This window comes from Equus quagga, chromosome 4 (assembly GCF_021613505.1).
Source record: "Equus quagga isolate Etosha38 chromosome 4, UCLA_HA_Equagga_1.0, whole genome shotgun sequence".
NCBI classification, from domain to species: Eukaryota; Metazoa; Chordata; class Mammalia; order Perissodactyla; family Equidae; genus Equus; species Equus quagga.
The window spans coordinates 90,944,525-90,971,166 of NC_060270.1; the positions used below are offsets into that span (position 1 = coordinate 90,944,525).

General features: G+C 34.1%; 1 protein-coding gene across 5 annotated transcripts in view; it reads right to left on the reverse strand.

Moving 5' to 3' along the window:
• Positions 1–2,219: 2,219 nt before the first annotated feature.
• The window catches only part of ORC4 (origin recognition complex subunit 4), a 76,606-nt gene continuing 52,183 nt past the window's right edge, over positions 2,220–26,642 (reverse strand). For 4 of the 5 annotated variants that reach the window (XM_046659271.1, XM_046659274.1, XM_046659272.1 and 1 more), the window contains exons 5-14: positions 24,025–24,100; positions 23,473–23,558; positions 21,019–21,067; positions 19,046–19,197; positions 16,326–16,499; positions 10,027–10,113; positions 5,918–6,026; positions 5,074–5,169; positions 4,923–4,990; positions 2,220–2,693 (exon numbers count right to left, since the gene is read on the reverse strand). In XM_046659271.1, the coding sequence (XP_046515227.1) occupies positions 2,505–2,693; positions 4,923–4,990; positions 5,074–5,169; positions 5,918–6,026; positions 10,027–10,113; positions 16,326–16,499; positions 19,046–19,197; positions 21,019–21,067; positions 23,473–23,558; positions 24,025–24,100 (1,086 nt within the window). In that variant the 3' untranslated portion in view covers positions 2,220–2,504. The remainder of the gene's footprint in view (positions 2,694–4,922; positions 4,991–5,073; positions 5,170–5,917; positions 6,027–10,026; positions 10,114–16,325; positions 16,500–19,045; positions 19,198–21,018; positions 21,068–23,472; positions 23,559–24,024; positions 24,101–26,642) is intronic. The other variant, XM_046659270.1, reaches the window with a different exon arrangement.

Sequence of the window (26,642 nt, forward strand, 5' to 3'; positions counted from 1 at the left end):
TGACAGAGCAAGTTTGGACCAACAGGTTTTAATTCCTCAGAGCCATTCATGTGCATGTGCACGTGAACTGGAGTTTTTTTGTGTTTTTTACTAAGATCATGTTTTTGGTAGGGCATCTAGACAGATCACACAAGTAAAAACTGCACTTCGTGAAGCCTCTAACACTTGGCCTCACCTGCTTTTCAATCTGATGACCCATGGAGTTCATGGGTTTTTGACTGTGCTGTTAAATGGCTATATTCCTCCTCTAGTAAATGAAGAAAATATCTAAGCCATATTTGTTTACATTATTCTTGAAAGTGTTTTACTAGGGCTTTTCAGATTTGATTTTTATTTTATTGATGATGATGATGTTTAGGCAATTTAAGAGATGAAGTTAAGTTTAAATATTTTCTAAGTACATTTTAGTTTCTTTGTATTAGGGAATATGGAAAGGGAAACATCAACCTTCCTCCTCCTCCCATCAAAAAATGCCTTTGGTGGGGCTGGCCCAGTGGCGCAGTGGTCGGGTTCGCATGCTCTGCTTCAGTGGCCCAGGGGTCACCAGTTCAGATCCTGGGTGCAGACCTACGTACCGGTCATCAGGCCATGCTGTGGCAGGTGTCCCACATATAAAGTAGAGAAAGTTGGGCGTGGATGTTAGCTCAGGGCCAATCTTCCTCAGCAAAAAGAGGAGGATTGGCAGCAGATGTTAGCTCAGGGATAAGCTTCCTCAAAAAAAAAAATTTAGGAAAGCGTTTGGAATGGAGACGTATAATTTATTTGTATGACTTCTGCTAACCTATTTTTTCTGATTTGCTTTATAACTGTTTCACAAAAAATGAAAATGTTGATGGATCTTTTGTAGCTCTCAAGTAGCCAAGGAGGCAAATGAGGGCTCTCAGCCTTTTCAGTGGCATCTTAAGCTAGTAAAAATTGGCAATCCTCAAGTCAGTTCTTTAGATGCTTTTACAGTTAGTGTCTTTAAGGCAGATGGTACTTCCCTAAAAGAGTAGATAGAAATTTTTTAAAGGGACAATTTTAGCTCATGTATAAAATCCTTGCTTCTAGTAATAGTGAGGCTACCATATTAAGTATTTTGGCAAAGTATCCCCTGAAAACCTATAGACTATCACATAGAACCACTATGCAAGACACTGCTGAAAAGTAAATGACAGTGATCTGAAGACTTAGAAGGCAGGGAAGGAACAGCTATGTATGCAAAAGAATAGGTTGTAACTACTGAAGAGTTACTTTTATGCACAGAAATCTTTTTATATCCCGTTCTACATCCGAGACTTGATAAAAACTAGATAAATCATTTCTTAGAGCATACTTTAAAAAATACGTCATAAGGAACCCATTACTGAACTTCAGGTCTTAACAGCAGGGGCTTTGGCGTCAATCAAACCTGAGATGAACTTCAGGGTCAATCATTCTCTACCTGTGTGATTCTGGACACTGCCACTACTGTGTTAACTCTCTTATCTGCAAATAACAGTATCCAAATATCATAGGGCCTTTAATAGTTAAAGGGATTATAAACTGCATGAGGCTAGGGACTCTGTCTTTTGTAAACCATCCATGAAAACAACAGGCAATCAAATACTCTTGAATAAATGAAGCCACTAATACTTAACAAATGCTTATTAAATTCCATTTTAAACATATACCTGTATTGGTTCATGGATTCCTGAATTTATAAGGTGATGCTTTGACTAACATTTCCACATTCCTCTTAGCAATTCACTTTTTGATATAAATAGATTTAGTTAACACTGTCAAACACTTCCTATTATTCGTGGGAGCAGTTGTCCAGGAATTTCCTAAAGTGTCTGTTAAAATGACAAATTCTGATCCTTTTGGCCTAGAATAGGCCCAAGAATCTGCATTTTAAAAAAATCTTACAAGAGATTCTTCTGTAGATGGTATGAGTACCATATTTTGAGCAGTCCGGAAGAAAATGTTTAAACTTTTGCCCAAAATACATGTGAACTATCTTCTAGCCAAACTGGTCAGTCTCCTGAACTGGAAGACCTACGCCTGGGACAGAATCCAAAATTTCCATAGGTTCAAAAAAAAAAAAAACAATGCAGCACCTCCCACTGGACCAGAAGATTACTCAATTACACCTCTATCCTTACCATTGTTTCTTTACTGCTTTGTTTAAAGTTTATAAAAACATTTGGCTGCTAGGTTGAAATGCATTCTTCAAATGTACCACATAAATACTTCACAAGTGTTGAACAAGCATATGGTTGAATCCCTAAAATAGTCACATTTATTTTTTTCAACTGCTACTTACAGTATAATCTAAATCACTGGAATTATAAATCATGTAACTGCTCATGATTCAAAGGCAAGATACAGCCAAGATAGTACATGTGTAACAGTTCCCCATAAATACAAAAATACATGTTCATAAATATAAAAAGTGTAATAACATATCTTATTAAAGGACAATAGCTTTTAGTTCTGTTAGAGAAGCATGCCTGAAACTCCATAATTGAAGCCACTGATTGTATTCATAACCAGCTTAGTGAGGATGTTGCCCACTGCCTAACATCTGTAGGACAGTTGGGATATTTCTGCAAAGCATTCATAATTTGAGTATTATCCAAAAGTAGTTTCATCAGCTGGTACTCTCTCTGTGCATTTACTGAAGTTCTTTCCATGGGTCTTATTAATTCTAATTGTTGTAAGTGTTCAAAAGCCTGAAAGACGAAAGAAATAGTTTAGGTTGAATAGGGGAAATAAAGTAACAACGTTAACCCAGAGAACAGTTAAGGTTTTGGTCAGGCGCCAGGAAACAAAACTTAATAGAAATAAATAGGGTTCAAAAATAATTCTCATCAACCTCATAAAGACTTCATACATCACAATATACAGTTACCAGTCCCTGCTTTGTTGAATGTAAACAGGGCAAACTTTATGGCTTTTGTTCCTAACCTCATTCTATATCGTATCTCCTCCTAGTACTTAATGAAGGGTTTCAACCAGTTCTCTCTAAAAACCCAAGACCTGATAAGACCAGTAATTTTTGGCTAATTACCTAGGTTACGCAAATTCACATTTACATTTTGTTTCTACCTTTGTAAGACTTAGCTGTGTAAAAGTTTAAAACAGCTGCAAAAAAAGAGGCAGGCAGGAAAGACCCCCTAGGAGTACACCAGCCTGTTCAGCTGGTCCTATAAATAAATGATTGAGCAGAGTGCCACGGGCATGGAAGGGGGAGGGCAGGTTCCTGGTTCCCTGAGTCTACAGAGACTGCCACAACCTGTCAGAAAGTCCCCTTCTTCCATCCCCTCACCTTAACAGAGTTCTGTACTGTCTGCTTCCTCTCACCTCTAATATGCATGTATTATTTCTTTTCTAACCTTGATTGTTGTTTTAGGTATTTTACTAGGATATGAAGGAAAACAAACCATTAAATCATGACATAGCAACCATTAAATACTGATACACTGAAATAGATTCCTGAGCTTTCTTTTCTTACATCCTCATTCTGAAAAATATCATTGGAATATATTCTTTATGTATCTTAAAAATTCTTCTGATGAAAAAGAAATATCTCGACAGTATTCATTTCTGAAAATGAGAAAACACTTGGAGGCTGCACGTCTTGGGGCTGAATAAAATAGAGGAAATTTAAAATATTTCTAGGCACAAAATACTTTCTTATTTTAAATGCAGAAATGAGCAGCTGCAAATTACTCATAAGAATTTAAATACTCAGGTAACCCTTTTCACTCATACAACACCCATAAACTATGACTATCAGACAGATATGGATGTTAGGAAGAGGTTAAAAAAGAAACCTCCAGTATGCTAAATACTTTTCCTGTTGTTTTCAAGAAATGGCAATGCCCTGTACTCACGTTTTTTTGGTTGCTACATGAAATAATATTCTGACCACTAGGGCTTATAAGAGATGCTAACAGACTTATGGGTTCATTGCTTTAAAAAAAGAGATATTTCTTCCCCTAAAGTCCTCTAGAGCTCTACTGTCCAATAAGGTAAGTACTAGCCACATAGGGCTATTGAGCATTTGAAATGTGATACTCGATTTTAAAGTTTATTTGATTTTCAGTCAGTTTAATTTAAAACTGATACTTGAGTCAATCAGAAAATTTTAAGTATGTTTGGAACAATTTCAGAATGTTACGCTACTTCTTCAACTAAAATTTTTATGGAATCTAAAGACAAAGTATTTCCAATGAATATTTAGTGAATCAGGATGTGCATTAAGTGTAAACACACACTGAATTTCAAAGACTTACAACAAAAGAAAATAATGGAAAACACTTTATTAATAATTTTCTGTATTGATAATAGATTGAGATTTTTTGGTATATTAGGTTAAATAAAATATACTAAAGTTAATCTTACCTTTTTCTAATTTTCTACTTTTTTGTTGCTATTAGGAAATTATATAGCTCACATTACAGTTCTAGTGAACAATGGTACACTAGAATAAAGTTTCTCAAGTTTTAAAACTCATGCCTCACCCAGCTCCTAATAAAACTTTCTCTGTATATCCTCACCAGCCAATGATATTTTGTCTTTTAGTTTCTTAATGGTTCATATCTGCATTTTTGTCCCTTTTTAAAACTGCCGAGATTACAAAGCCAACCCTTGGGTTGTAAAGGAATAGTTATATACTGACAGATTTGATAGACTGTAATGAATAGTTCCTTTTCAGGATGCAAGTGCTAGGAACAGACGGTAGAGGGCAGTATACCTCCACACAAACTAACAGAACTGGCTGCTTTCTTCAGGATTATTCATACATTTCATTTTTAGATTTTTGTTTTGAAAATAAATTCCTATGATAAATACCTAATGTTTCAAAATTAATGAAAGTGCAATTGTGATATATACAATCAAATCGGATGTAAAAATATACCTGTCTGCAGAAAAATAATGGTGAACTTAAATCTTACCTTCATGACGACAGGTTTTTCAAAATTATAAACAGAATGGGCCTTCCTTTGAACAAACTTCTGAAACTCTGGAGAGAAAGCAATGACAACGTTAGTACCTTCAAATAAGCAGTGGGTTAGAGTCAGAAAGAAACTACCAGACTCATCTCACCATTATAGACCATTTGAAAATTAAAGGGCTCCTCTTCATAGATGTCATTTAAATGCTTCATTGCTATTATAAGACAGATTTCCAAGACTGACAGACCTACAGTTACAAAGGGAAACAAACTATGAGTCATAGTTTACTTCTGATATATAAGATTGAAATAACTGTCCTCCAAATAGAATGATCATGATTTTGAGGAGTGGGGGAGGTCGTCTTTAAGATCTCCCCTTGGTTCAACTGTGTTTCAGTCACTATGATCTATATAATCTTAAGTGAGTTACTCAACCTCCTTGAGCTTAGTTTTCCTATCTGCAAAACGAAGATCTTTCTAAACTTACAGAGATGTTATAAGGATGAGAGATAATATTATCAAGCATTTATGGTATGGCCCACAGTAAACAAAAACTGAAGCTGCAATTATTCTGTAACTTTAAAACACATAGGGCCCTTGATGATTCAGAGAATCTCTAAACCCCTGGAAATTATATCTAAAATTTTTCCTCAAGAGAAGTTTCATTAGATTCTCAAGAGGGATAGCAAAACCAAAATGGTTAAAAGCCAATGCTTTTCAGTAGCACTTTGTGCAATGAGAATGCCTACAATAGTTTTAGCTGGATTTGCACTGTGGCAAGGGAGGCAGAGCGTTGAGTTTCTTTCACTTTATATGGGAATGATAATACCTTTTAAAGGGCTGAGTTAAAAGCTGTATGGATATAAAAGCATTCTGGATATACAACACTATACCCATTGTTAATTATAATTTTTAAAAGCATTCTATTATATAAACTCATTATCCATTATATAAACTCAAACTTATAAAAAAGTCCTAATCAAGCAGGTTTCTCACCATGTACGATATTTGCTTTAGAGTCCATGCTACACAGCTGGTTTGCCTCCATCAGATCTGCTGCAGTCATAAATGGGTGGGATGATGTTACGCGATTTAAAGCAAGCATCTAGGGAAATGTGGATCAGCAAAACAATTACATATTTACTTGGGCATTTTGGAGATATTACTGAACAAAACTTCTTAATTTGGAGAGTCTATTCTTACAGGAAAGTAAATATTAATGTTTGGGAAAGGTATTCTCTCATATTTAGCTCTATTAAAATAATGTTTCAATTCATTTACCATATAACTCTATAAATGTAAAGCATAAAAAACATTCTTGCTGCTCTCTCTACCCCTTCCCACTTGCATATCTTGTGTATTTACAACTCTGCAAAAGAAAAAGTAGGGCAAGGAGAAGAGACCAAAAATAAGAATACTATTCAAAGCCAAACCAAACAGGCAGATCCGTAATTTGTATAAACATTCATACTACTCAATCAACAAGTCCAAGGTTAATGTAAGTGACAGACAGAAGTTAGCTACTTTATGTTCAATTGTACAAAAAAGAAAAAAATAAAAGCCAAAATTACACCCAGAAACAACTCTCACTGAAAGCAGAGTCCACTTTTCATGTAGCTAATTGTCTTTCCAACAACTAATATAATTCCTGGATTGAAGATTTATTTATTTGTAATTTTTAGAAATTTAAATTTAGTTATTTAAACATGGTTAGCAGACAAAAATGCATGATATCTGGTTAAATTTGCATTCCAGGTAAACAATGAATCATTTCTTAGTGTAAGTCTGTACCAAGTACTATTTGGGACATATTTATAGTGAAACTCTCTTCCCCACTTTAACCAGGGTCCAGGGTTCTTAGTTGCAAAGAGTTTGGCAATCCTTGTCCTTCATTCCCCTACTGGGAGGGACCCAGGTACTCAGTAGCTCCTTCTCTTTCTCTTACCTTTTCTTTTTCCTTTTATTATAAACTATTTTTGACATTAAAAAAGGCAAGAAAAGAACATAATGAATATCCATGACCATTTCCTCAGCATATGAAATATAATCTTTCTAGAGTTGGAGTCACTGTCTCTTCCCCCGGTTGGATTCTCTACTCTTCCCTATACAAAAAAATCATGTATGTCTTATAATTCTACTACATATATATTTATTCCTAGACGACAGAGTAATTTTCAAGTTTCATATAAATACCATATTGTACTCTTGCTTCTCTCTTCACTGAAGATCTGTTACGAGAATTTACCCATGTTAAAGTATCAATTCTAGTTTATTCTTTTTTTCTGTTGTATTGTATTCCTTTGTACATATTCACAATTTAATTATTCTTCCCTTATTTAGGTGTAGCGGTCATTTCATTTCTTTTTTTGCAATTATAAACGAGGCTGCGAAAACAATCTTGTGTATGTCTACATATGCATTTGAGTTTCACTAGACACCTAATTTGCCAAATTGCTCTCTAAAGTACTTATTCATATTTACACTACCAGCAGCAATAAATTTTAACAGTCACAGCCACCATACCATCAGACATAAAATGATACCCACTAGATTGGCACAAAAAAAAGGTTTAATTGTAAAGTTTAAATTGTACCGTTTCCCGGTTACTGGAGAGGTTAACATCTTTGCATATTATAAGTCATGTGAGATTCTACCTTGGTAGATTGCTTGCTGATATTCTTAGCTCATTCCTTTACTGATTATTGTAGAAGCTGTTTATATATTATGGATAGTACTGATGATTACATGCATTGCATATATCCTGTCAACCAGTCTTCACTTTTTCTATGGTATTTTTGGTGTCTTGACATTTAGAAATTCAATGTGATTAACCTTATCCATCTTTTCTTTTATGGTTTGTGATTTGTATATCTTCTCTAAGAAATCTTTCCCTACCTCAAGATTACAAATATATTCTCTTATGTTTTTCTTCTAAATTTTTTAAAGTTTATTTATTTATTTATTTTTGGTGAGGAAGGTTGGCCCTGAACTAAGATCTGTTACCAATCTTCCTCTTTTTGTTTGAGGATGGTTGTCCCTGAGCTATCATCTGTGCCAATCTTCCTCTATTTTGAAGGTGGAACGCTGCCACAGCATGACTTAATGAGGAGTGTCAGTTTGCTCCTGGAATCCAAACCCATGAACCCTGGGCCGCCAAAGCAGAGTGCGTGAACTTAACCACTACACCACTGGGCTGGCGCCTAAAGTTTTATTTTTGTACGTACATTTATGTTTCTTAACCTGGAATTTACTTTTGGGTATGCAATGAGAGTGATTTTTCTATGTGTATAACTCCAGACTTTTTGTTGAAAATGTACCCAAACTATATCTAATCTCAGTCAAGTCTTTCCCTCTTCTTTATAATTTCTACCAATTCCAAAACTTTTCTTAAACAAGAAAAACCAAAACAAAAATCAAGCTATTACTTTGAATTAAAAGTGTAATAGGAAACTGGCAAAACAATGACTGTTCATGTTGACAATTCTGAGGCAGGGATATTTTTCGGAATAACGAGAGGTGTGTGTATATGTATATTTATGTGTACATACGTGGTGTGTGTGTACATCCTCTATATACCAAAAGTTAGTAAATGAAGTCTAATTTTGGTATATAAATAACTAAAAACCTTACTCTTAAAAACTCTTAGTCCCCAAATTCCTTATGATAAGGACAACTATTGCTGAAAATAGCAGTACGCTTTCGATGGATGGATGGGAAAGGGATGTGCTAACAAGAAGGAAAGAATATAGGGAAAAAAGTCTTAAATTTTCTGAGCAAAAATAGAAATCAGGAAGGAGAATCTGTAAATAAACACAACAGAACCACATGGTAAAGTAGAATATAAGCTTGAAGCCAGAGAACTTTGTATTTGAGTATTGTTTTGCCCTCTACTAGCTGTGTGACCTGCGGCAAGTTATTTAACCTCAAGTAGCCTCAGTTTCTTCAAAGGTAAGGATAAAAATGCCCAAGGATAAAAAATAGGATTATTGCAAAGGTTAGACATAATAACTATATTACTTGGCTCATGCACTATTCAGTAAATGATATCTATTATTATTATGAATGAAAGTGACCAAGAAGAAACTCAGAAAACCAAAAGTGTTTTCTCCTTGAAAGGTATTTTCCAAAGATAATTTTCTAGAAATATTCAATACTGTTAGTGAAGGATGAACTTTAATTTTCAGAACAATTAAATATCCCTTTATTGATACTGTTTAAGCCTAGGATATAATTACTTGGTGAAAGCCATAACCAGGTGGGATTTATTCAAGGTATGCAAAGTCAGTTTAACATTCAAAAATCATGCAATGTAATCCAACATATCAATATGCTAATGAATAAAAATCATAGATCATATCCATTGACACCGAATAAACATTTGACAAAATCCAACAGTCCTTCATAATAAAATCTCACTAAGTTAGGAATAATAGGAATTACCTTAATTTGTAACAAACATGCATAAAAAACCCTACAGCTTACATCATACTTAATGGTAAAAAATTGAATATTTTCCTCCTAAGACTGGGAACAAGGCAAGGATGTCCACTCTTACCACTCTTATTCAATATGGTGCTAAAAGTTCTAGCCATTGCAATAAGACAAAGAAATAAATATAAATAAATAAGGAAATATAAAAACGAAAAGATATACAGATTGGAAAGGAAAAAAATAAAACTTTCTATTTGCAGATATGATTGTCTACATAGAAAATCTCAAAATATCTACAAGAAAATTTCTAGAATAAATGAGTTCAGCAAGGTCACAGAAAACATCATCAACACACAAAAATCAAGCACATTTCTATATACTAACAATGAGCACGATGAAACTAAAATTAAAAACAAAATATCATTTACAATTACTCCAAAGGAAATTAAATACTTAGGTATACACTTTAAACACATACAGGATCTATGTGGTGAAAATTATAAAGTGATGATGAAAGAAATCAAAGGACTAAATGGAAAGAGAGATGCACCACATACAGGGATTGGAAAGACTCAATGTAGTAAACATGTTAATTCTCCCAAAATTTATCTATAGCTTTAATCAATTTTACCAAGTGAAAGAAAATGAGTGATAAAAATAAAACGAATACAAACCAACAGCATGTGTAAAGACCGCAGGTTTTTGCTGACATTGAAATGCTTCTGGAGTACTTCTCGCACACTTCTATCTTCTGAGAGACACTGGAGGAAAAAAAATCAAAACAGAATTAAAGAATAACGCAGTTTAGAACCTAAATATAATCACGTGCCTCACTGTTTGGTGTACTTCATTAACTCTATCTGATATTTATTCATCATTAAATAGGTGCTGATCTTATTTTCAGAACACAGAAATCAAAATCAAACTTTCAATCTATTGATTTTCTTCTTATCCCTTTATGTTAATAGATAAAAAAATAAAACGCAATCTTCACTATCCCAAAATTTCTGGTCTAAAAAAGGAAACTATATAGTTATCCTAGTGGGATGATCAAAATGCTGCACAAAACACAACAGAGAATAAGAGTTACTATACTTGGGGGGCCGGCCCCGTGGCCGAGTGGTTAAGTTCACCTGCTCCACTTCTGTGGCCCAGGGTTTCGCCAGTTCGGATCCTGGGCACAGACATGGCACCGCTCATCAGGCCATGCTGAGACAGCGTCCCACATGCCACAATTAGAAGGACTCACAGCTAAAAATACACAACTATGTACTGGGGGGCTTTGGGGAGAAAAAGGAAAATAAAATCTTTAAAAAAAAAGTTACTGTACTTGGGAAAACAAGGTAAAGTATTACAAAGAATGCTTAAACTGTATGAGGCAATAGGCTAAAAAAAAGAGGATTCCAATTACAGGGAACATGCAGCATGAGCAATGTAGGAAGAGTGTGGCATACTGACAGAAGATGAGTAGTCATGTAATCCTGAATTGTAGTTATTGGCAAAGTGATTATGCAGAAAGATAAAGGCAGGAAAACCTAATTGGAGGCAATGGCAATTGTCCATACAAGAGACAAAGAGGGTCTGAATTAATACAGCAGTATGAAGACAAGAGAGAATTAAGACATTTATAGAAGATATGTCTGATGGAGGATCAACTAGTAAGGAGTAGGGGAGGAAGGGTTTGAGAAGGGGAAGAAAAACATCAGAGATGATACTATGGGGGACAGAATGTCGCAGAAGCAGCAAAGAGTAAGATGTGGTCAAGAAGTGAAACTTAGATTATCAAGATTTAAGCAGTAGATGGAACAGAGGAACAAAGTAAGAGATTGAGAAAGATACTGAAGACTGGAAGAGAATCCGAGAGAGCAATGAAACTAAGGGAAGAAAACTTCAAGAGGGAAGTGGTAATCAACTATGTAAACTACTTTGTATAATTAAGATATATTAAATTATAAGATATATTAAATTAAGATATAAAAGATAAGATACATTAAGATATGTTTTGAGAAGAAGCTAACAGCTTTGGAAATTCAGAGATCAATAGGGCCTTTGAAAAAGCAGTAATCTAAAAGAGCCAAGTGACTGCAGTGAATTAGGATTAATGACAGGTGAGGTACACTTGGCACTGAAGAAAAAATTAGAGTAAATTCAGAGTTGGCAGAGCCAAGAAAGGCTTGGAGTAGCTTGACATAATGTTTCAAATATCATATGCAAGGGATAAGAATTCTTTTTCCTTAAAAAAAAAAGCTCAGAATACTAAGTACTTCTATATTTTCTAGAGCTAAAACTTTATGTCTCTACTTCTTTCACTGTTAAGAAGATCCAGATTTAGGAATAAATTCTAGTCTAATGGAATGAAGTTTTATGTTCTCAGTAAATAAATTATCCTAGTTACAGACCCCATTCCCCATTGTTTTTAGTTCTTTCTATTTTAAAAGACTTGCTGGTACCTTTTTACTATATACAGGGTTGAATACCCTTTGGAAGTACACAAGATAAACATTAAAGGGTGAATCTTCTATACTCTGCTTTTCTGCTTATCTCTATATTTTCAGAGGTGTGAATCCAACTCCCGTTGTTTCTGAAAGCTGTCACCCTCTTGCTTTCATAATTACTTAATCTGCTTTTTTTTTTTTAAGATTGGCACCTGAGCTAACATCTGTTGCCAATCTTTTTCTTCTTGTTCTCCCCAAAGCCCCCCAGTACACAGTTGTATATTCCAGTTGTAGGTCCTTCTGGCTCACCTATGTCGGATGCAGCCTCAGCATGGCTTGATGAGCAGTGATAGGTCCACACCCATGGTCCAAACCAGTGAAACTCTGGGCCACCAAAGTGGAGTGCATGAACTTAACCATTCAGCCATGGGGTTGGCCCCCTAATCTGCTTTTTTAAAAAACGTCTACAAGATCTATATGCAAGCCGTTAAAAAACACCTCTCATTACATTTTTAATTTCATTTTCACTCAAACACTATAAACTATACATATCTGTAGCATACATATATTTATACATATATAAAGTTAAGGCTAAGGCTATTATCAATAACCATGTATTGGATGCCTACTACATTTAATTAAATATGATAGTCATTGAAGATATTACACCTTGGGTTTCAAAACATGACTGAATTTCTTATTGCTCTGGATTGAAAACTCCCTCATGGTTGGCTCAGGAAATGACGTAAGGGAAATAAGACAGAGACTGACTGACTGACATCACCCCTTACAGGAACATGGGGGAAACTCCTGGAAATAAAGCAGACCTTCCCTGTTATTCAGGGAAGCTGATATGTTTCCTTTTTAGTGATGAACTTACATGAGTAGCAGTCACAGGAGCAAGTTCTTATTGTGCTGACTGCACAATTTGCTTGGCCAGTGCCCTCTTTACAGGCAGATTCTAAGCAGAATGTTACAGGATTACACTGGTACCTCAGGACTCATGCTGCTTCAGGGATAACTCAGTGGCAGCAGCATTATGTACTAAGTCTCTTAGTACTGCTAAACTGTCTCAACATCTGTTAACTAAACAGGGAAGGTTAAGACAGCAGGTAAATCTTCCTTGAACTGAGCAATTGTACTTTGGGGGAATGTCTTTTGAGAAGAATTAGCTACAGTCCTTTTAAATGTTCTTTTACACAGAGATTTCTCTTATTCTGTCATGCAGAGATGGTGTTTACTCTCCTTACTTATCTGACTCATTTGGAGGAGGGCTAAAACAAACATTCAAGTTAAGCAGGATGTCCAGGTTCAAGCCTACCCTGAAGATATTTCTTGGATGAGATTCCATAGGTGACCCGTTATCTATACCATTGCTTGTGGTATAACCTTGGAATTAGAAAAACTTCCTAGATAGTCAGCACTGAGTGAAAGGATAGCTCCCTCAACGCAGCCTCCCCAAACCCTCCTGGACAGGGCCTCTGGCCATGGTGCTGACATATTTTTCAAGTGATGCCCATTTATTTGCATGCCAAAGGGAGGTGGTAAATGATGCTTAGGAAAGGGGAAGAAAATATTACAACTAAGAGACACAAACTCGAGTGGTACTCGTTCTACCTTATGGAAGAACTGAAAGACTGTCAGAAAGATGACAGGATAGTCCTCACATTCACTCCTACCATCTGCCCCTAAAGTCAGTGACATAGAATCAGCAAAAAAGGACCAAAAACCTAAGAGTCAGTCACTCAACTACCATATGGTTACCATTCTCTGAGTCATCCAGCGTTATGCTTCACCAGTAACTCCCATCATCTACTTCCTTTATACACCCACTCTGAGATGCTCAGAATGCAATAGAGCTGGAAAGGACAGAAAGATGGATGACAGCACAGAATTACCTGGGCTGTGTACTCATCTTAGGAAAAGAAAGTGAGCAGGGATAGAAATAATAAAAACCTAGGAAGTGCAGACATTTAAATACTATGAAAAATAGCATTTGACTTTGTAAAGCAGTCAGAAAAACACACTGTCGTAACAAGACAATCAGTTCAGGAGTTGTAGAAGGTGAAAGTCTGTGTGGCACTGAAAAGAGGATTCAGAGGCCAAAGATCCAGAGCTCTGATCCACTCCAGATGTAGGAAGAGAAGGGACAATGTGGGAGCACCAATTATAAAGTGCTCCTAAAGAATGGAATCTTATAAACAGACACAATATTAAAGAAAACTTGCTTAACTAACAAATATTTGAGTCCCAGGCAAGATTAATTTGGAGAGAAGGGTAAAAGGGAGGACCCACACCAAATTATATCACAGAACAATATCTGAATTTTAAGGATAAAGTCAGTCATTTTTCAATACAATTCTGTATAGTTATATTAGGAAAAAATAATATGGAATTATCAATCAGAACTAAGTAAAAAAAGATAAAGAATAATATGTAAAGTTTGAATCCTTTATGTAAAACAATAAGTTTAGTATGTATATAAGGTCTGAAATGCTATAAACCAAAAAAATTACTCTGTAGTAAAAGGAAGGGGGACGGGCATGGATAAAAGGAAATTTCTACCTTTTACCATGTATTCTTATGCACTGATTAAATTTTTTTTGAGGAAGATTAGCCCTGAGCTAACTACTGCCAGTCCTCCTCTTTTTGCTGAGGAAGCCTGGCTCTGAGCTAACATCCGTGCCCATCTTCCTCTAGTTTATACGTGGGATGCCTACCACAGCATGGCTGCCAAGCAGTGCCATGTCCGCACCCGGGATCCGAGCCAGCGAACCCCGGGCCGCCGAGAAGCGGAACGTGCGAACTTAACCGCTGCGCCACCGGGCCGGCCCTGCACTGATTAAATTTTGTTCACTGAACTTTTAATTTAAAACAATGAAATGCGTCAAAATTAAGAGTGCTTACATGAACAGACTATACTTTATAATCAAAAAAAGAATCAAGTTTCACTTATGCAAGATGAGTAAGTTCTGGAGATGTAATGTTCATCAATGTGACCACTGTTAACAATACAGTATTATATACTTGAAATCTGCTTAGAGAATAGAACTTAAGTGTTCTCACAACAACAAAAAAAGAAAGAAAATGGTAACTATGTGAGGTGATGAATACATTACATAGGTTGATGGTACTGTTTCACAGTGTATAAGTGTATCAAAACATCAAGTTGAATACCTTAAATATATACAATTTTTAATTTGTCAATTATACCTCAACAAAGATGGGAAAAAATAAGAATCATTTAAAAGCAAAATAAATGCAAAGTTCTCACTTTTAATTCAGTATTGATATTTAAGATTATAGTAAAAAAACATAATTATCATTGTTGCTTTAACACAAAACAATCTTCTTTTAGAGCCAGTGAATACAGACTGTGTAACTCTAGTTATCCAGATATCCAATCATCCTCACTCATTACTATTTAATATTATAGACTAGCTTTTCCCAATTCTTTCAAAACCAAGGACTCTTATACTGTTTTCCACTTTCACAGTACCCATAGTTTTGCAAGATTCTACCATGTGGAATTTATTCAGCAACACTGTTCAATTATGTTATTAAACACACACACACACACATAACACTGTCCCACTGCCAACTGAAGCTTCTTGTCAGCGTAAGATAAACCGATGCTAGTATGTTGAGTTGCTATAACAATGGCCTGTACAAGTTAGGCTGTTCAACTTAAGTGTAGGTAAATTTACAGAGTCCACAAGCTCTAGGGAATCTTTAAAACAACATGTGAATGTGCCTTTGTAGCATAGCTAAGACTCTCAGGGCCCCAGCGACTCCGAGATGGGATTGGCCAATGTAGATAATGTAACTAGATGTGCCACAGACTAGTTTACCCTAACAGACCCAGTAACATAAAAACTGAAGCTGTTTAGAACAGGAAAAAAAAATCCACACTGGGGGGTGGGCCCAGTGGCATAGCAGTTAGGTTGTGTACTCTGCTTCAGCAGCCCAGGGTTCACTGGTTCAGATCCCAGGTGTGGACCTATGCACTGTTTATCACGCCATACTGTGGCAGGCACCCCACATATAAAGTAGAGGAAGACAGGCACATGTGTTAGCTCAGAGCCAATCTTCCTCAGCAAAAAAGAGGAGGATTGGTGGCAGATATTAGCTCAGGGCTAATCTTCCTCAAAAAAACAAAAGAAATCCACACTAGATAGGAAGGTATGAACCACTAAGCTAACATTGCTAAACTTGTAAAATGAAGAAAATAAATGTTTTATGATGGAAATTCATTAACAAAATAACCTAAAATGTAAACTAGATATAAATAAAACAAAAATCTCCTGAAAGTTCTCTTCACAGAAAATATTTAATAGATATGACATTTCAATTGTCTTTTAAAAGAACTACATACACACAAAAGTGTATAATTTGTATTAATGCAGTTGTATGCCACAGCAACATTAGAAGCTTTGCGTGAATTTACAAATTCTAAAAATCCATAAGTCTTAATTACTTTCAAATGATATGGCAAGACACTAAATTACTTCAACATTACTGCCTTTGTTCCAAGTTACCTGAACATTCTCATTCCACTTCTCAGCGAAAAGCTTGTCTGGAAATTCAGCAGGTAGAGATAATTGTTCTTTAAATATTTTAAGATACTGTGGAAAACCAAATGAATTCATTAAGTGTATCTGCCGGTGAGAAAATCGTGACTTCACTCTTTTTTCTAAGAGCTCCAAAATATCCTTAAAAACAAACAAAAATCTCCATAAGATGCATGTTAAAAACAAAAAAAATACCAATGTTAGAAGTATCTGAACTATCACCTATAATTAGCAATGCTTATTCCATAATACACAATTAAGCATTTAAAAAAATTTATGCAAGCCTCTAAAAACTCAAATTATTCCCCTGATCTCCTTAGGGTTACAAGGCAGTAGAGGTGAGAGTGTGGCTCAGAAATAAACCAAACCTCTAAAAACAATTTTTACGCAAGCTACTTTAAATAACGCCCCTCTAAGCATTCGTAGGCCTGGTGATGCCATGCCTTTTCCCTACCATGTTATTCTCAGCTAATCTTTAACATTGCAAGACCTACAATAAAAGCTAAAAAAATTATAACTATTATTGAATAGTTATACGCCACAGTAACATCAAGAGTTTCAATAAGGAATTTCATACATTCCACGAAGAATTCAGATGAAAAATTAAGATAATAAAATGTAGTAAGGCTTATTACATTCATGAAAATTTAAACATCTTCATTGTTTTATGTAAAAAGACTCAAGAAGCAGCATGTGTAATGGAGACAAGTTCAGTTCACTAAACTACCTACAAATTTAACCTGAAGCCTTGCTGGACTGAAGAACAGGCTGTCAAAGAGGAAACTGGCACGTTATTGACAAATTATTCTTTTGGCTTTTTTATAGTGATATTTTAGAAACTACTTGTACTTGTGCTATTTTTCCTTAAGAAAACGTTAGAAACCAAGTTTAGTGTCAATTTTCTATAGTTAAAAAAGTTAACAACAAAAAAAGCTGGGGTGAGGCCCAGAAACAAGGATTTTTAAATCTACCCAGATGATTTTCACTACAGCTAGGTTAAGAAACCAATGATTTAGAGGAAAAGATTCAAGTGATCAAAATGGGATCGTGGTTAGTTTGGGAAGGAAGACAGGAAAGATTAATAGCTTGGGGTTGGAAGGGAGAGGGTGAATGAAAAACCTAGAATGTTTTTTACAGGTTAAAGAAAAATATGGTGTAGGCATAAGAGAACTAAACGGAAGTTATATTCAGAGACAGTAGTGTTATACATTTATTTGCTATTAAGGAGCAGTTCTAGAAGCAACCATACAGGTAGGTGGCTGAAAAGCTAGTGGGAGCAACACTCTATGCAAGCAATAATTAAGAGCCTAAACTTGGGAATGAAAAGAAAGAGATGCAAGTAAAAGATATTTTAGTGGTGGACATTAATGACAGATGTTGGCAAGGTGGAGATAGAGGGAATAGTGAAAAAAAGAGTTACTTCAACAGGGAAGAGGTTGTTTGCCAGCAAAGTCATGACTCCATCTATCCCTTTGCTCTTTCTCTATAAACATGGACACACAGATAGACTTGAAGAACAGCACAGTTAGAGAAGTATACATACAGAATAAAAAAGAGAATCTGGTAACACTGCTAAGGAGCTATTGAGACTTTATTTGGTCCTTCACAGGGTCAATAACATTTGCCAGTGCCACTTCCACCCAAAGGAAGATTTTTTAGCAAGAAGGAAGGTACTTCCTTAACTTCTATGATAAACTGCTGCTTTTGGCAAGAAGGAATAAAGATATGTGAAGAACCAGCCAGATGTTCTATGAGGGAGGCTATTATGAAGGCATACATCATAAGCTCTAGAGCACTGGGGAAGGAGGACAGAGAAAGCCACTTCACAGAAAAACAGCAACTGGAAGGAGGACTGTTGAAAGATGACTTAGTAAAGAGTTTCACTTTTCTAAAAAAGAGAAAGAGCTGCAGGAAAGGAGAATAAGTAAATGGGTCTGACATAAGCCTGCCAGGACTGGAGAAGGGAAAAGAAGGATGAAAGCTATGGATGAATGGCAGCCAGAGTATGAAAAAGAGAGGTGACTTTTAAATATCAGTTTTGTGTGAATTCAATATGGAAGTTCACATGAGAGAAAAAGAAGGTAAACACAAAAAGGCCTGTGTAGCTGTCCAAAGGTACACAAAGTTCAACACGTAAAGTCTTCACAAAGTAATGTGATAGTGACATTGACAGAATGGTGAAAATCATTCTAAAATCCCCCAACGAGCAAAGAAGCTCCTATCTACTGTGACAGCTTGATAGAAAGAATCCCTTCCATTTATGGAGATGTGTACTTACAAAGTTGGGATACTATCATTTTGAATTGAGTCCAAGTATTTTCAAAATATGGAAAGAATCTTAAATGTAAAAGTAGAAACTATTAGCGATTTTACAAAATGGTGGAGAGATTATTTAATTTTCTCTTTACTTGCTAATATAGAAATTATATTTATTAGCATAATCTGACTTTACATTTTTTATGCACTGATTCCACTGGAAGGAGGGAGGTATTAGTTTATGAGCATATGTGATAACTGTTTTCTTGTTTTCCTCAATCTGAGTTGAAAAGTAGGATAAATGTACCAGGCATTGGTAGAACACATTTGAAAAAATGCTTAATATAATGACATACATAAGTGACTATGTCAGTGAGCTTTAATTTTTCTAAATATCACAATCAATTCTTTTAATAGAAAGAAAGACTTACCAATCTACATGTAAGACCAACAACTGCTACTGGAGTCTGTGCAGACTGAGAAATGTCAAATAGATTATAGAGAAGTGTCTGGTTTTTATGATGAGCAAAAAGATCAAATTCATCTAATATGAAGATCACTGGGCAACTACTAGTCCGGTCACCTAAGACAAAATAAGAGTTTTATATTAACAGGCAATTATATCAACCTTTCTTAAATTTCCAAACTAATTACTATACTTCCATTTTTAAAATTCAACAAACATATACTGATAACATTCTCTGGGTAGAGCACTTACCAATGCATGTACATTTATTAAACAAAAAACATTATTCACAGGACAAGATATTCTCCCTTGCCTTCAAGTGGTTCACAGCCTAATTACTAGACTCTAGTAGTTTACTGATGAAAAAATTGAGACAGTCATTTAAATGAGTGGAAACTATTGTTTAAAATTGACAGGGATCTTTTAACATCTACATAGCCCAAAACACTTCGGGATTAAAATATAAAGGAAGTCATTAATTTATGAAAAAAATTATTGCTTCAAAAGAGAACTGTTTAGTTAGCGGAAATGCAAAGTATATCTTCCTACAGGAATAATTTTTATAAGCTAGACCATGAAGTTCAACCAAAGCCACTTTAACTCTTTCTAACCACAATTTTAATACTTCAACAACAGAGGAAATTTCAACATGCCTGTGAATCATTTTTTTCATCACAACAATGGAAACTACTTTAGCATTCAAAGAATCACTATTACGTTAAGGTTTAAGATTTTATATTTCTATAAAAAAATGAAAAGAAAATCTGGTAAGGGGACACACTCCAACAGATAAAAAAATACGCTAACCTAAAATGGCATAAACACCACAGGAACTACTCAAAAGTCTAGAAACAGACTTACATAATAAAGAAATCTAGTATTTGATAAAATATAGGGTTACATATCAATGGGGAAAATTAGTATAGTCAAGGTTAAAGCTCCAATTTACACTTTACCAAAATAAATTCCAGGCAAATTATGAATTGTAAGCATGTGTATTAGATGAAAACATAAGTGAACGTCTTCAAAATCTGAAGGAGAGAAAATTCTGTCTATGTAAAAAATTTAAAACTTCTATTCAGCAGAAGACTCCAAACCAAATTTAAGAGAAGAGAAAAAAGAAATCAGTGCAAGATTTCCCATAAATAAGTACAAGATAAACATCAGCAAAATAAGGCAAAGAACCAACAGGAAATACAAACCAGGAAATATCAGTGGCCAATAAAAATATGAAATGATGAGCATAATCACTATGAAAACTATGCAAATTAAACTGAGATATAATTTTTTCTATTAGGCAAACATAAAAATTAATAATTGTTTTTGAAGTTGTGAAGAAAAAGGTACTCCTAAATATGTTTAGAAAATGGACCTTTTGGGGCAGTTTGGTAATATTTATTCTTTTAAATGTAGTATCTTTTAACCTAGAATTTAACTCATTGAAATTTACCCCAGGAAATATCTGGATGATCATCTAAGCATTTCTTCATAATTATACAAAATTAGAAATAGAAGTCCATAATTGGTGATTAATGTTTTAATTCATTATCCTGATAATTTTTAACTATAGTTAATTTATATTTATAAAACAGAATATGAGAATGATAAAAATGATGATGCAGCTCAATATTTAATGACATGACAAGATCCTCACGAGATACTGTTAGTAAGTGGAAAAATGCAGATTACACAATAATATGGAAAATGATTTTATTCTTATGTCTATCTATATCAATGACATACTGCAGGTGAATAAAGATATGACAGTCAATGTTAACTGGAAAGATCACTATTACAGTGGTGGGATTACAGTGATCATTCTTTTATATTTCTTTATTTTATTAGTTTTTTTGTAAAAGTATGTATTACCTTTATAGTCAGGGGAAAAATAAAGCTAAACAAATATCTTTTTATATTGTTAAGTATGCTAATATTTACCCTTTTTTAAAGCTTCCAGAAGAAATGAAAGGTTTTCAGCAAAGCTTCCCTAAATAAGAAAAAAAAAATACCATGACTAGAAATTTAGTAAAATAAAAAATAAAAGAGGGCTATCTGACTCATAGACATTATATAGATACTACATATTTTTTTCTAGTAAATTATAGGCATTGGCCAGATTCTTAGTTGAATATCTCCATGCTTACAATCTAAAACTTATATTAAACATAAAAGCAGACACGGCACAGCACTGAAAATGGCATTACTAAGTCATGTTCAAAATTTTATATTTTCTGGATAAAATCCATAAAAATGTTAACTTTATTTAAAGGTAGTTTTTAAGAGTTGCTACATTCTAAATACAGTCAGAGAATTAGAAATCTGTTGCATTTTGTATCTTCAAACACATCAGCTCTTGCAAGTCTCATATTAGTTTGTACTGCTAAAAAAATGCCCATGAATTTAAATGAGATCCAAAAGGAAAAGGGAGATGAAATTTGCCTCAAATATTAGACACTACAAAGGTGTTTTTCTATTAAAGGGTATATCATAGCATTTGTATATATCATATCAAATTTGGCTATGTTTACTTGGTTCACAGCCAAACTTTTTTGGATACAACTTAAATATTCTAGATGGAAATTAATAGAGCAGTAGATGCATTATCCAGATGTTCCAGCTTGAGGATAGGGGTCCTTAATTTTTATTGCCTTCAGTCTTTTTTTTGAGGAAGATTGGCCCTGAGCTAACATCTGTGTCCATCTTCCTCTCTTTTTACGTGGGACACGTGCCACAGCATGGCTTGATAAGCAGTGCTAGGTCTGCACCTGGGATCTGAACCGGCGAACCCCAGGCCACCAAAGCAGAGTTTTCGAACTTAACCACTTTTTAATTTAAAGAAACAGCCAACTTTAAATTTGAGGAGATGTACAGGAGAAAAAAACCCCACTTATTTGTTTCCCAATCGAGAGAACTGACATAAATAGCATAATAGGTTCTTAAGAACTTCCACATATTTTGTGCCCTTTGCCATTTTATGACTTCAGGCAAGCTAATTATGTTCTCTGAGCCTGAAGTGCCTAATCAATATAATGTAGAAGTTAGACAAATAATCTTTATATGTGATGATTATGATAACAATAGTGTTGACTAGGATGATAAACAACTGCACCTTTTATTATTTCCTATGAATCCAATATGAATAGGTTCATTTAGGAAAGTTGGAAACACCAATTTATATCAACTGGAAACCAAAAGCCAAACTGAGCCTACGTGATAGTAACTCTCTTTTACCAAGTAGGCTACTATGTTCAACATTACATTCTGAACAGAAGTAGAACATTAGATTTATAGAAGGGGCATTTTGAACTTGCAATTCAGAGACCTGGGGACAATGAAAGGGTAACACATGACTGGCTCAACTTGTTACAGATAATTATCAAAGAATAAAATTACTAAATATTAGGAGGCTTACACAACTATGGCTGTGTCACTGCAGTAGAGTATACACAGTTTAGAGATTAGAGTGACCAAGTTTCATGATCACCAGCGACTAGAAAATGAACTTGGAATGTATATAACCTACTTCAATTGCATAAGCAGTATAAGGATGAGTCATTTCATCATGAACATTAAGGAACCTGCAAATTAAGTTAATCATGTTTCTTCTGTTGAGCCCTATAAATCAAGTGATAGGTAAAAAGTTTAATAAAAGTTCCAAAACACTTCTAATCAGTTTCTTTAAGTTACTGATGTTCACTGTCCTGAAATTCCAAGCTGTTACAACAATGAGGTATGGGTAAGTTCCTGAAAACATTTTAATAATAAGATATAACTAACATTTGTATAGTACATTACCATCCAGTATTTTTTTTAAACATAAATGATGTTTAATGCTTCCTTTTGTCTTTAGAATAAATCTGTGGAGTAAGTATAATAAGATAATGCCCATTTAACAGATGAGGAATCTGAAATCAGAAATATTCATTAGACCATGATCACCAAGCAGTCAATGGGTTCTTAAGGCATGATTCAAATCTAACTTTTGTAGCTTCAAATTCAGCACATTTACCACTACTTCCATGCAACCCAAGTCTCAGAAGATTGGAAATAGACTGCTAGAGTGTAATATTTTTAAAAATATGTTAACCTATCTCAAAGGATAGAGAATCCAAATATTTATCTTACAGATAAAGAGACAAATACAGATATCTACAAAACCTGAATTTCTCAGCTATATTTTATAGCTAGTATAATCTATCCCCCAAAAAATCGAAACAAAGATTTGATGCAAAAATGCATCCTAGTACATTATACATTTTTATGAAAAGAATCTTGCATATTTCAATTGAGAATCTCCGAATCCTCCCTAGCTTTACAAAAATAAAAAAATATCTATGTTATACAGACTTGACTTTAAAGCCTATTTAATAAAAGAATGGAAATGATACTTACAAAAACTTTATCTCCAACTACATTTTCCAGATTTAACTGCCTTGTGATTTCCTTTAGGGCAATATTATCATTGATCTGCAGCAGTCCTGAAATAAAGGCCATTTAAAAGTATTTAATTAAAATGAAATATGTATTTGCTACAGTGCAGATTATTTTCCAGTTAAGTAAATTTTCTAATGCTTTTTAAATTTAACTAGAAAGAAAAAAATCAAAGCCTGTTAGTTTACATTATTTCCTTTTTAAAACTCAGCAATGAAGATGTTTGGTAGACTCAAAGAACCAGCTTCCTTGAGGTTAGTGTTATTTAAAAAGAAAGAAAAGAAAAAGACAAAAAATAAGAGTCCTTATGTGCCTCCTGTATTATTATTTTGTTTTACTTTCTAAAAATATTGTATATGGAGTGCTAAAGCAAAAGTTGTTAAACATAGATCTAAGTTTTTAAAATATAATAATTAATCCAGATTTAAAACGCATACAAGTGAATTTAGTTTCATACTATAAAAAGTTCACATGGCTTATATAATTTCCAATAGCAAATGATGACATACTTACCATTTAGGTGAACTTGTAATACATTTTCACTCACTTCTTCTACTTCCATTAATTCTTTCAAAGCATGGTTTATTAACTAAATAATATTAAAAAGTTAATAAAGTAGTTAATGATACGCAAAAGATGATAAGCTCATATTCTTTTTCAAACTATGAGTAACATGAGGAGAATATAAACATATTGCTATTTTAAATTAACAAATAAATTTATAGATTCTTTACAGATAAAAGGTTTAACTAGAACATCTAATGTCTGACTGACTCTTAAGATGCCAGAGCCAAGACTGATGTCACATTATCTCAGTCATCTACACAAACTTCTAGTAAATGTTTATAAACAACCTTGAGTTTTCAAAGAAATATTTCTCTACAAGTCACATAAAACTATAGCCACTCAAGAACTTCATGTCTCAGTTCATTATACATCTCAAACATTTATCCTACTAAATATCACTGAAATCAGTTAAAAGCTATTGAAAAATGCTAAGTGCTTACAAAAAGCCTATCCCTCAAAAATCAATTTCTATGAAATACCATGAACTATTTTGTATGTTATCATGAAATGAAAATCAAAAAAGAAATACCAAGAGGTTAAGGTGAAAAAGAGATGTTCCGTCTGTTAGTTGCCAGATATAGAGAGAAAGTCCTTATTAAAGAAACTTAAAGCTTGCAAGAAAAATAATTATTATTATTAATAATATACTTTTAATATTCATTACTACTAAAAATATACTCAAAGTATTATATCACCTTCAACTGTTCAATTATAAAGGTTCATGTTTTTATAATTACAGGTTTCTATGCCACATTTACATCCTTTATATTTTTTGATTTGTGACATCTTATCACTCATATTACAATATCATATCTCTTCATATTAAAACTGCATACATTTTCTAAAATTTGAAAATGAACAGAGTTAGGAAAAGCCAAAAGTCTTTTTAAAAGTAAGAGCAATGATGAAGGACTATTCTTTCTAATGTTAAAATAAAAGGTAACACCACAAAATAAGTGGTCCAGCAAAACAGGCTGTATATACACACAAAAAAAAAATTAGTAAAGATGGCATCAAACTTTAGTGAGGACAAATAGGATTATTCAACAAAGACACTGGGATGTCTGGTAAACTACTCTGAAAAACAAAATACTATTTGTATTTGCAATATTCTACTTCTATCTGTCACTGCAACATCTTTGTGTAATAGGAAGAAGCAAATATCCTCATTTTAAATTATTTAGTTTCACAATGGGATATCAAACATACTAGCCATTCCTGGTATATTTGTATGGTTTTTAAAGCATATGCAATTCTACTTTAGAGCATACGTAGTCCAGGTCCTCTTAAAAAGGGGCAATCTCAAAATATCAACTGTCATACTATGAGTAAAAGTCTAGGTGAGAAGTGACTTTCTTGATAGAGAACTGTCAGAAGATGAGGTGGTAATTCTCTGCCTTTGGATCAAGTGAGACTCTATCACAAGAGTTTGTCCCCAGGTGATACAAGCTCTCAAAATATTGCCTTTGCCATATTTTCTTAGGAATCTGCTATGTTCTTGCCCCCATCTCTTGTTATTTTACTTACATAATATTTATATTTCCCTGGCTCTGATTTTATGTTTTAAATCATTTTATGTTTGATGAATTGTTGAAAACCATTTTAAATACTTTGCAGAATGAAATGAGGTTAATAATAATACTTTCATATTACATATGCACAAAGAGTCATAACAGCTTTAGAGCACTCTTTCCATTGAATTTACTTTACACAGTAAGTTTTAATTCGCTTGAATCAGCTCACAACTTTTTTATGGGCAGTGTGTGTGGTCTGAAATGATAATTTAAATGTATTAGCAAGTATGTCTTCAAATAATTTCAGTTCTAATCTGGATATTGGTAAAATTTACTGTATAATTAGCTAGGTAACCAATAATGTAATTTAAGCCAGATTTTTTCATGAATACACTGTAATTTTTTCCAATATTTTACACTACGTTGTAGACTAAAAAAATTTAGTTGGTTATTAATGTTACAACAAGCAACATAACCAATTTGGCCACTCCATTTGCACGTTCTTTGCAGCGAAAAATTAATTCTACAAACATACTGGCATAGTTCACTTAGACCTGCCAATATCCAGAGATTTTTATTTTATTTTTTTTGAGGAAGATTAGCCCTGAGCTAACATCTGCCACAAATCCTCCTTTTTCTGAGGAAGACTGGCCCAGAGCTAACAGCTATGCCCATCTTCCTCTATTTTATATGTGGGATGCATGCCACAGCATGGCTTGACAAGCGGTGCCGTGTCCGCACCTGGGATTCAAACTGGTGAACCCCAGGCTGCTGAAGCGGAATGTGCACACTTAATTGCTGCACCACCAGGATGGCCCTATCCAGGGATTTTTATGCTAACCTACTATTACTATTCCCAAACTCTTTAATAAACACAAGATTCAGCGATATGCAACTAGAAGAAACACCAATTAGAAGAAACATTCTATTGAGCCATCCAGCAAATTTTTCTGTCTACAGTAATTTCTATATAAAAGAATATTTCCCAAGATCCACTCTGTCATTTGGAATCATATCTATATTTTGGAAACAAAATGTTTGAAATATAAC